The sequence below is a fragment of the Ascaphus truei genome, chromosome 1, assembly GCF_040206685.1.
Source record: "Ascaphus truei isolate aAscTru1 chromosome 1, aAscTru1.hap1, whole genome shotgun sequence".
Classification (NCBI taxonomy): domain Eukaryota; kingdom Metazoa; phylum Chordata; class Amphibia; order Anura; family Ascaphidae; genus Ascaphus; species Ascaphus truei.
Window position 1 is genome coordinate 13,588,774 of NC_134483.1, and position 10,522 is coordinate 13,599,295.

The 10,522-nt window shown below is 50.7% G+C and overlaps 2 protein-coding genes across 3 annotated transcripts in view; both read left to right on the top strand.

Annotated features, from left to right (window-relative positions):
- DCTN3 (dynactin subunit 3) overlaps nucleotides 1-2,388 on the top strand; it is a 14,741-nt gene extending 12,353 nt beyond the window's left edge. The window contains exon 7 of the mRNA XM_075582332.1: nucleotides 1,849-2,388. Within this exon, the coding sequence (XP_075438447.1) occupies nucleotides 1,849-1,938 (90 nt within the window). The 3' untranslated portion in view covers nucleotides 1,939-2,388. The remainder of the gene's footprint in view (nucleotides 1-1,848) is intronic.
- Nucleotides 2,389-2,688: 300 nt separating this feature from the next.
- RPP25L (ribonuclease P/MRP subunit p25 like) lies at nucleotides 2,689-9,276 on the top strand. Of its 2 annotated transcripts, none has more exons than XM_075582309.1 (2): nucleotides 2,689-3,123; nucleotides 8,117-9,276. In XM_075582309.1, the coding sequence occupies exon 2, from the start codon at nucleotides 8,130-8,132 to the stop codon at nucleotides 8,685-8,687; it is 558 nt and encodes a 185-aa protein (XP_075438424.1). In that variant the 5' UTR covers nucleotides 2,689-3,123; nucleotides 8,117-8,129; the 3' UTR covers nucleotides 8,688-9,276. The 2 variants fall into 2 exon arrangements, with proteins under 2 accessions (XP_075438424.1, XP_075438384.1); XM_075582269.1 differs by lacking the exon at nucleotides 2,689-3,123 and adding an exon at nucleotides 5,342-5,508.
- Nucleotides 9,277-10,522: the final 1,246 nt, after the last annotated feature.

Consider the following 10,522-nt stretch of genomic DNA (forward strand, 5'->3'; position numbering starts at 1 on the left):
TTAACCATACAGGGGCAGTGCTTCCTCAGTGTACTCGGTGTACTCGTGGCAGTGACATGTTTCAGTCCAGGGGTTGGTGCCACTTGTACCAGTAACTGACCCCTAGAAGTATCCTTAAGGTTAGTTTGTAAGCAGAGCTGGGGCATGAGGGGCTTAAATCCCCCTTTGTCTGGCAGTTTCTAGTGTGTTCAGCAATAGTTTGCACAGGCAAAACCTCCCAGTCCTCAGGCCTCCTCCTTCCCGTTCCTGGCCCTCGGATAAGGACAGGGGGAGCTTAGTGGGAAAACACCCAGAGTGACAAACACTTTCCTTACTCAGAGCCCCGAAGAAATGCAATGTGTCATTTTATTTCTAAGGAAACGAAATCTTTGCTTTTAGCACTGTTACATTTAGATTCAGGAGGCCAATCAGATTGTTACATTCTTAACACAAGAGAAAGGGAAAGTTCCCTAATAGGGTGCTCCAAAACAATGCCTGGTAAGGTTATGCAACAGTGTTATTGCTATACCCAGTGTGATTATTGGTCCTGTTGTTTGAATAAACGAGCCTGGTTTCTAACCCCTTGAGTCATATAGTCCTTGCATAAAAACCGCTTGTAATCACTGAGTTCGCCGTGAAATGCCACTTGCTATAGGGTGTGAGGTCTGCTAACCTGTCCGGTGCTCCGTTGATGCACCCGGTGGTCCCTCCTTGGGTGGGCCTCACCTTCCCAGCGACTCTCTGTGGCAGCGGGTACGTATACTCACATACTTGGCACTACTCAGGTTTGCTGTAGTAGGGGAGAAGCTCCGTTTGCTCTGTCGCGTGCGTCCTTCCCATGCGGCAGGATCAAGGTAGAAGAGTGAAGGGGCTCAGAGCACTGCTGGTTGAAATCAGGCTGAAGGCAACGTGCAGTAGAAAAAACTTTTTATTGCGGCATGACAGCCAAGTAAAACACTAAAATATCCTCCGACGCGTTTCGTCTTTATCATTGATCAGAGGATATTTTAGTGTTTTACTTGGCTGTCATGCCGCAATAAAAAGTTTTTTCTACTGCACGTTGCCTTCAGCCTGATTTCAACCAGCAGTGCTCTGAGCCCCTTCATTCTTAACACAAGGTTGCGTGTCTATGTGGAACAGTACATTTAAATGTACAACCTGCCTATGTGTCACTTGCACACTTTGGTAGGAGAGCCGCAGGGGCCTCGGTGATTGGAAACGTTTGCCGGTTCCCCGCTCTGAGCTTATAGAGAGGTGTATGCTGCGTGTTTAATTAGAGCCGCGATCATCTCATTCAGGTTATATTATAAAGCGGCTTTATTCCAGGCATAACGTCCTAGAGGCGGGGGAAGTATGTGCATCGTTTTGGCTTCTGGTCCGTGGGACACTTTAACGTGTCCTTCCGTGTCGGGGAGTCTCCGCCTGGAAATGGCCAATAAGGGCGAGAACTGTTACAGCCTCAAATAAAATATAAACGTATTCATGTTCCTGCAAATAAGTCACACATGTTACTTTAAGGGCAGTTTAATGTGTTATTATTGGGCACCATCACACTGCTTCCATACGCATGGCATTAATGTGACAGGTACGTTCATTTGTAATAGTCTGAAGTGGTTTTTATGTTGTTACATTAACCGGGGGCCTCTGTAGAACTGATCTGTAGCCCCCCACACCCCTTGTTCCTGATATATATATATTTTGGGGGGGGGGGAAGAGGGGGTTGTTTGTGTTCTGACACAAAACACTGCAATGATGGCCGTGCTGATGGAAACTGCAAAGGCCTCTCTCGGTAACATTGCAGCTTTGTCCAGGCAGGCCCGAGTTTGGGGCGGCCTCCTTTGCACGTTTGTCCTTAACCGGATGCCTCAGACGGTGCTCCTCTCCAAGCAGTTTGTACAGTGGGACGAGACTCTGAGCCAGCTAGAGGCGGCCAAGCAAGTGAAGCTCATCTCGGAATGACGCAGGGACCGGAGACGCTCCGGCTGCACCGCTGACACAGCGCCTGTTCCCGTTATTTATCCGGAAGCCACAGCGGGTTGTTGTGTTTCCCTCCGTGGGCAGCTCTCTGCATTCTGCTGGGGGCACGTTTCTGCCTTTCCGCGGTAGTTAATGTGTTCTGCTGTTTAATTATATTTATCTCTATACAGATGCCCAGCTTTTCACAGTGTACCTGCTCTGCTTTCTGACATCACACCGTAACTCCTGCGCAGAGGGATGGGGCAGGGCCTTTGTTTGCATAGCGTTCCGTCAATGTGCTTTGGCTCAGAAGAAATCGCTTCTCACCCCACACTGCAGTACATGTATCTTTCTTTATTAAATCTCATCTTGTTTGTGGGTTAGCTCTGTATTCCCTATATCTTCCTGCTCTGGACTTGGGCAATAATAAAGTCTGTACAATACATATATAAATTGTGGTCTATTTAGTCAAGTCTCTATAATAACTTTATTTCATATGGTGCTTTTCTCCCAATAGAACTCAAAGCGCTTCACAATTTTCTTTTTTTACAGGCACAATCTCTGCCCCGCAGAGCTTACACTCTATGATTTTGGTGCCTGAGGCACAGGGAGATAAAGTGATTTGCCCAACGTCACAAGGAGCCGACACCGGGAATTGAACCAGGTTCCCCTGACTCACACAGTCGTTTAGAGTCAGTGTCTTCACTCACTCAGGAACTCCTCCTCCCGCGCTGCTAAACCAGCCCCATATTTATCAGGGAACATGAATCTCCGCGGCAGTATTAGAAGGTTTTCCTTTGATAAATCCGGTGCCATGAATTTGCAGTTGTCTCGCCCCTGTTTTGCAGGCCGGAGACCTCGGTAACTGAGCCCCAGTTGTAACACTGCATATCCCATTCAGGGATGCCTTTCTCCCCATGTTTAGTATCATTCTCTGCCCAGTTTATCATTGAATTCCCTGTGTTGTAATGTCGGTATGCTAATGATATATAGCGCTGTGTACATTGTCGGTGTCCCATAAATAAGCAGACAATGTAGGAACGGTCACATGTCCCTGTTTCACTACATTTTGCAGGTTGTCTCGCCGCAGTGATGCGGGCTGTGACAGGCTGTACAGCTACAGCGCTTCCACACTGACAGCATCAAGTGGGAAATCAACTGAAGGGCGTCTCGCTCATCCTTGCAGAGGTCTGCCATGTAAATGACGGGGGTGGGGATCTGAACATGTGGCGTCTGGGATAGTCTGCAGCAGGGGGGCTCGACTCCAGTCCTCAAGGACCCCCCAACAGGTCAGGTTTTGTGGTTATCCCAGCTTCAGCACAGATGGCTCACTGATTGAGCCACCAGTGCTGAAGCAGAGACTGATTGAGCTACCTGAGCTGAAGAAGGGATATCCTCAAAACCTGACCTGTTTGAGGGGGTGTCTTGAGCGGAGCCGAGCACCCCTGGTCTAGGGCAGACTCTGAGATAATCAAACCTCTCACCTGACCCAGGTCAGGATTCTTATCAGTAGCTGGATGCTTCGGCTCGTTCAGTAGGCGGTCCGCTTTGGGATTTAATTGAAGTCGGACTCTTCCTGAGCAAGAGGAAGATGACTTTGAAGCACGGGGGAGTTTGGGATCCTTTGAACCCAATGGAGTCTGCCGATCCGCTCAAGCGCTTGTACTAAGCCGCCCATTGTAAGAAATACACATCCGGGAGCCTGCACAAAACGCACCTAACGATTTCATCTGAGGGTCCGGGCGCTACGTGAGGGTCCGGGCGCTGCGTGAGGGTCCGGCCGCTGCGTGAGGGTCCGGGCGCTGCGTGAGGGTCCGGGCGCTGCGTGAGGGTCCGGGCGCTGCGTGAGGGTCCGGGCGCTGCGTGAGGGTCCGGCCGCTGCGTGAGGGTCCGGCCGCTGCGTGAGGGTCCGGCCGCTGCGTGAGGGTCCGGCCGCTGCGTGAGGGTCCGGCCGCTGCGTGAGGGTCCGGGCGCTATGTGAGGGTCCGGCCGCTGCGTGAGGGTCCGGGCGCTATGTGAGGGTCCGGGCGCTATGTGAGGTTCTGATTACAATTCTCATGAACACGTGTGTTGCCGGCACTGCTGATGGACGCAGGGTAAAGGCCGTGCCAGTGTGCAAACATCAGAACCAAAACACAGAACCACTGACAAAATCCATCTTATTTATTCAGTGAACAATCGGCATTCCCCATTACATGCAGGAGAGACTGGTTTGTTTGCTTTTACTATGAGCTCAACTGGATAAAATCCCTGTTGCATAGAAAGCATTTCCAATAACAAGTACAAAATGTGTCGTTTCACACAATATTGTATTTTAATGGTCTGAGAAATGCAGCTTTGATTTGGGTTCTTCTGATGCCTGTTATGGGACCCGCAGTGGGGTTCTTTGTAGATAAGGTTATAGTGTAGTGCAGGGGTGTGCATACTGGGGTGTGCATAAAGGCCCCGCGCTTTTCCCCAAGGCATTTAAAGTAAATACGGGGGACCACGTAAGGCCTCTGTAACTTCCCTTACTGTGACTCAGTCGGCTTGGATGACGTGACCCCGCAGCGTCATTTGGCGCTTCAGGCTAGGCGAGGGGGGACGCGAGCAGGCCGGGGGGCGCAGGGGAAAAAGATTGCGCACCCCTGATGTAGTGTACTGAGCTTTGAAAGCCTCATAGGTTTAGAAACGTATCTGTATGTTTCTTACTCTGCTGCCACACTACGCTTTGAAGAACAAAACTACGAGGCTTTCAAAGCTCTGTACACTAGCATTTCATCACCTTTAATATCGGTCCACTAAAAGGTATCGCAACCTGCACTGAATGTGCACAATATTTTACACTGGTATACATTACTCTGCATCTCTGGCAGCACAGGTAATAAAACGGCACTTAATTGGTCCAGAACCCCAACCTCCCACCCAGTGCTGCCCCTGGCTGCGTGTGTTGCAGTGCTGCCCCTGGGCTGGGTGTGTGGTAGTGAGGAGGATACCTGCCACTCAGTGCTGCCCCATGGCTGTGTATGTGGGAGTGATGAGGATTCCTGCCACTCAGTGCTGCCCCTGGGCTGTGTATACACGTGCTGCAGTGATGAGGAGGATACCTGCCACTCAGTGCTGCCCCTGGGCTGTGTATACACGTGCTGCAGTGATGAGGAGGATACCTGCCACTCAGTGCTGCCCCTGGGCTGTGTATGTCGCAGTGATGAGGAGGATACCTGCCACTCAGTGCTGCCCCTGGGCTGCGTGTCACAGTGCTGCCCCATGGCTGTGTATGTGGGAGTGATGAGGAGGATACCTGGCAGATCCTTCTGCACTGGGAGGATTGAGCTGTAATACCAGCAAAGCCCACCAGAGGGCAGCGCGCACTGTCACACCCACGTGTGCGCTCCCTTGTGGCTCAGCTTCCGTCTCCACATAATGACGTCAGCGTTCAACTGCTGACACGCACAGTGGCGGCGCTGGCGGCGGATCAGTGGGTACAGAGGCCTGCGTCTCCCGGGGACCGGGTTGGTTAGCGGCCTCCAGGCTCAGCGCCGTAAGGTTTGCGGTGTGCCTGCCGGTAACAGGAGCCTGAGAGCAGAACTCCAGGTGTGTGAGGCCAGCGCTGCATGTAACCCCACGTGTTCGTGCCACCTGTGGCCAAATCCGCTAATGGTCAGGGGGGTTAATGTCAGGCGTTGCAGGCCCCTCTGGCCCTCAGGGGGTTAATGCCAGGCCCCACTGGCCCTCAGGGGGTTAATGCCAGGCGTTGCAGGCCCCTCTGGCCCTCAGGGGGTTAATGCCACGTGTTGCAGGCCCCTCTAGCTCTCAGGGGGTTAATGCCATGCATTGCACCATTTAGTGAACCCCTGAGCTGAATCTTCGCAGATCGATCAGCAATTTAGCTAATTACTTATTGTGTGGCTTGTATTGATGCACATATTAAAGGTGGAGAAAATAAAGACGGCAGCTTGGACTGCTGATTTAAGATGCACTACATATAATATACACACACACACACACATCTTAAACCTGCAGTTCCAGCTGCAGTTTGTAATAATAAAAAACAATTGCATTCAATATGTGCATCATTACAATCTGCAGACTGGTAAGTGATTAGCTAAGTTGCCGATCGATCCGTTCTCTTGTAATCGATCGAATCGGGGGTTATTGAATTCACTGTTAAGGCTGCACAAGAGTACCCAGGATGCAAAGTTTTGTGTGGAAAATCATTTGACCAGGCACGCATTAGGCCTGGGACCCGCTGCGCCCGGCGGCGCGGGCGGCTGCACGGGCTTTCCCCACCAGCAGGGGAATCCTCCCGAGCCGGTCCCGGTCCCCCCTGGCTGCACAGCTCACGCGTCAGCCGCTAGGGGATACAAGAGAATTGTAATCCCTAGCTTCGACGCGTCACGTGGTGTGGCTGTGAGCCAATGAGGAGAGGAGGCTTCGGGGAGCGAGGAGGAGAGGCTTCGGGGAGCGGGGAGGAGTGTGTGGGGAAAGCAGCGTGAGTGCCTGTCTGTGTGTGTCTGAGTGCCTATCTGTGTTTGTGTATGCCTGAGTGCGTGAGTGTGTTTGTGTGTGTGCGCGTGTGTATGAGTGCCTGCCTGTGTGTGTTGCTTGTGATTACATTGTGATCAGCAGCTCCAGCCCGAGCCGAGGGGGGAGGGAGAGTAGCGGGTCCCTCCGCTCAAGCCACGCCCCCCCCTCCTGCTCAAGCCTCCCACTCCTGCCCACTCCCGCCCAGCTCCCGCTCCCTACAGACCGCATGTCGCGGTCTGTGTATGTCAGCGCCCCGCCTGTCTGCAGTGCGGGACCGCTGACAGAGGGAGCGGGGCCTTAGAGACAATTTGTTCACCGCTAGAGAAGGCGGGGCTCAAGAGCCAGAGCCTGTCTCAGAAGATGAAGGGGGTGTGACTTTGTAAATGGTTTCTATAGAAACAAAAATGCTCGTTACATCATAATACGTTAATAATGTCTTTACATTTTTTTTTTAATGCTACAAGTATTTTCTCGCAGTATAGAACTGATTTATTTAAAAAAAAACACGTAGGATATTGCTTGAACTGCATCTTTAAGTGTCTGAATTGTACAGTATGTCTTTATTTATATAGCTCCATTAATGTACATAGCGCTTCACAGTAGTAATACACATGGTAATCAAATAAATAACAGATAATATAAATAACAGATCATGGGAATAAAAGCTTCAGACACAAAAGTAACACTAAGGAAGAGGAGTCCCTGCTCCGAGGAGCTTACAGTCTAATTGAATGTCTGTGGCAGGAGTAACATGGACTTTGTGGCTCGTGGTGAGGGATCCCCCCTCTTCCGAAAGCGGAGGATGTGACCAGCCACCTGGGGCACGCAAACTCAATCCGCTCGTGGGACATTCCCTCCATCAGTAAGGGAGCGAGCATTCCCTCCATCAGTAAGGGAGCGAGCATTCCCTGTGCGATCATGGGTAATGTCAGCGTTAGACACTGATAACGTCAGAAGGAATGTGGCACTGACTAACGTCTTCACTGCCACAGAGGCCACGAACACATTGCAGCTGATTTACCATCTGCTATATATACACCAATGTGTGTAGATATACACATGCGCGCACGCATAGAAAGGTGTGTGTGCGTGTACACACAACATGCCTCTTCAACTAGTTCTGCAAAGGGGCAAAATGAGAAAACATTTAGGGAGTAGAATGGCCACAGGCTTATTGTACGGTCATTTGAGATTGGTGGAAATACTTAAATTATTTTTCCACATTTTGCTCGCATAACATATGTACCATATACATTTACACGGTCTTAACTTACACGTGCGTGTCAGTGGGGAAAACTGCACTTAGCAGCTTAAGTAACTAGGGTTAAATGAGTGTGTGTGTGTGTGTGTGTGTGCGTGTGTGTGTGCGTGTGTGTGTGCGTGTGTGTGTGCGTGTGTGTGTGTGTGTGTGTGTGTGTGTGTGTGTGTTTTAGAGATCTACAATTTTGCTAAACATTTGTCTTAGGAGATGCATTCCCACATAGCACAAAAGTAAACCAGTAATAGTCTTAATAGGGTAAAACTAGGTGACATTTTTGTTTAAATGTAGTTGTTACCTGTTAAACATATTGTTGTCTTGAGTTGAGTCTGGTCTGGTTGGTGGCCCTGCACCTCTCTTGCTTCCTCTCCCTGTCTCTCCTCTGAGCTAACGGTTCCCTCTGTCCTGTGCCGGCAGCTGTAGCCTCGCAATGGAGAACTACAAGAAGGTGAAGGTGGTGGAGAAGCCGCTGGACCTCCCGTTCCCCGGGCTGCCCTCGGACGTCATCGAGATGAGGGTGAAGGACGGCAGCAAAATCCGCAACCTGATGGGCTTCGCCGTGGGCAAGATGGAGAGCGAGGGCGTCCGGCAGATCGTGTTCAGCGGCTCGGGAAAGGCCCTCAGCAAGACCATCACCTGCGTGGAGATCACCAAGCGGAGGCTGCCGGGTCTGCACCAGGTCACCAAGATCTGCTTCCGGCAGACCGAAGAGATCTGGGAGCCGATCGTGCCGGAGGTTGGACTGGACAACCTGACGGTGAAGAGGAACAGCCCGGCCATCTTTGTCATGCTCAGCAAAGACCCTCTGAACGCCACAGAACCCGGGTACCAGGCGCCGGGCAGCTACGACGTCCAATGGATCCAAGAGCTGAAGGAAGAGACTCAGGGGCAGAAGAGGAGGAAGCCGGGGGCTGGCAGGGGAGGGGCAAATAACAGGAAGCAGCTCCGGCCCTCGGGAGGGCATGGGGACGTACCCAAGAAGACGTAACGGGCAGGAAGGGACGTGCTTTGGTCAATCGCAAGGAGGAAGCAGCCTAGTCCGGAGGTGGTCCACGCCAGTCCTCCAGGGTCACCAATAGGTCAGGTTTTTAGGATATCCCTGCTTCAGCACAGGTGGCTCAGTCAAAGACTAAGCCACTGATTGAGCTGTCTTTGACTGAGTCACCTGTGCTGAAGCAGGAATATCCTGAAAAGATAACGTTGGTGACCCTTGAAGACTCGGTTTGGCCGCCCCTGGCCTAGACTATAATATGGACACAGTCCAAGGACATTTAAAATGATCATGTGACTTCTATTTCCTGGCCGTTCGGAATGATAAGAAAGTAATGAGACCGCCTCGTCCCTCTCCCTTCTGCGGGGGGGATTGGGAAGCTGTTCTGGGGTCGGAAGGCTGTAACACATGACCGGCAGATAGTTATAGAATGCTTCAGCATAAAAGGAAATAAAAGAATCCTTGTAGATAGATTAATGCAAAAAGTTTATTTAAGGGGTTTTTTCTAAGAGTAAAATCCCTATTTTGTTTGTTAAAGATTACGTTTTAAAACAAAAATAATTAAACGTAATGGTTGAATAATTAAGAGACGTTCCTTCTACTGTTTTTTCTTATTTTTTTATTTAGCCCCCTATTTCTTTAGAGGGTGGGAATCGGGGGGCATTTCTGAGCCAAATACCACAATTTTCATCACGAGGGACCCCCTGTTTCCCAAAATACGTACTGGTAAAGTTGCAGGCTTATCTCCCTCAGGGAAAACAAAATGGCCTTCAAATCTCGGGCCAAGCGGAAGCTGCTACCTCATCTGTTGTGGCTTCCTATCCGGTGGCCATTTTAAATTCCCTAAAAAGTCTTTTTTTTTTACATAGGATTGAAGCAGGGGGTCCCCAGTGCTGAAATTAATGGGGTTCAGCTCCGGAGACCCCCTGCTTGAATCGTATGTTACAAAAAATTAATGAGGGCAAAAACGTCCCCTTGCATTGCTCATTTAAAAGCTATGATGTAATACCAGTACATGCACCAGTAAGTTGTTTGTGATTGTATTGTATGTCTTTATTTATATAGTGCCAAAAGTGTACTCAGCGCTTCACTAAGAATACAGTACAGGGAATTATAATTATACAATAAGTGCAGCAAAATCAGACAATAGGAAAGGGAATCCCTGCCCCGAAGAGCGGTTCTATAAAGAAGAAATACTTGCATTTGGGGGGTCTCGCGCTGCCCCTTTTCTTCAATATGCCGGGAAGCTGCTTTCCTGCGCTGGAGAACCCTTTTCACTCATTTGAACGGAGCATGGATCTCCTGCACGGCGGGCAAGCGGTTTGGAGACCAGCCATGTCACTCTCAGGAAAGAGCTATGCCACTTCCAACACCGATAACCTGTAGCACTCAGCAGGCAAAGGAAAAGGTGTTCATACCCATAAATATGTATATGATGCAGAGTGATGTATGCAAAGGCAAAGCGCACAACGTTTCGGAATCAACCGCGGTCATGTGAAGAATATAGAGCTTTGCCCCTGGCAAAGACCTTACCACCTGTGAGAGCGCAGCCAGGGACTGTGTTCTGTGACTGAGAGCCAGAGACTGCGTTCCGTGACTGAGAGCCGGGGACTGCGTTCCGTGACTGAGAGCCGGGGACTGCGTTCCGTGACTGAGAGCCAGGGACTGCGTTCCGTGACAGCCAGAGACTGCGTTCCGTGACAGCCAGGGACTGCGTTCTGTGACAGAGAGCCGGGCACTGCGTTCCGTGACACAGAGCCGGGGACTGCGTTCCGTGACAGAGCCGGGGACTGCGTTCCGTGACAGAGCCGAGGACTGCGTTCCGTGACTGA

Bases quoted from the DNA above. Each gene is read 5' to 3' on its own strand.
- RPP25L (XM_075582309.1), top strand. From the start codon at position 8,130: ATGGAGAACTACAAGAAGGTGAAGGTGGTGGAGAAGCCGCTGGACCTC.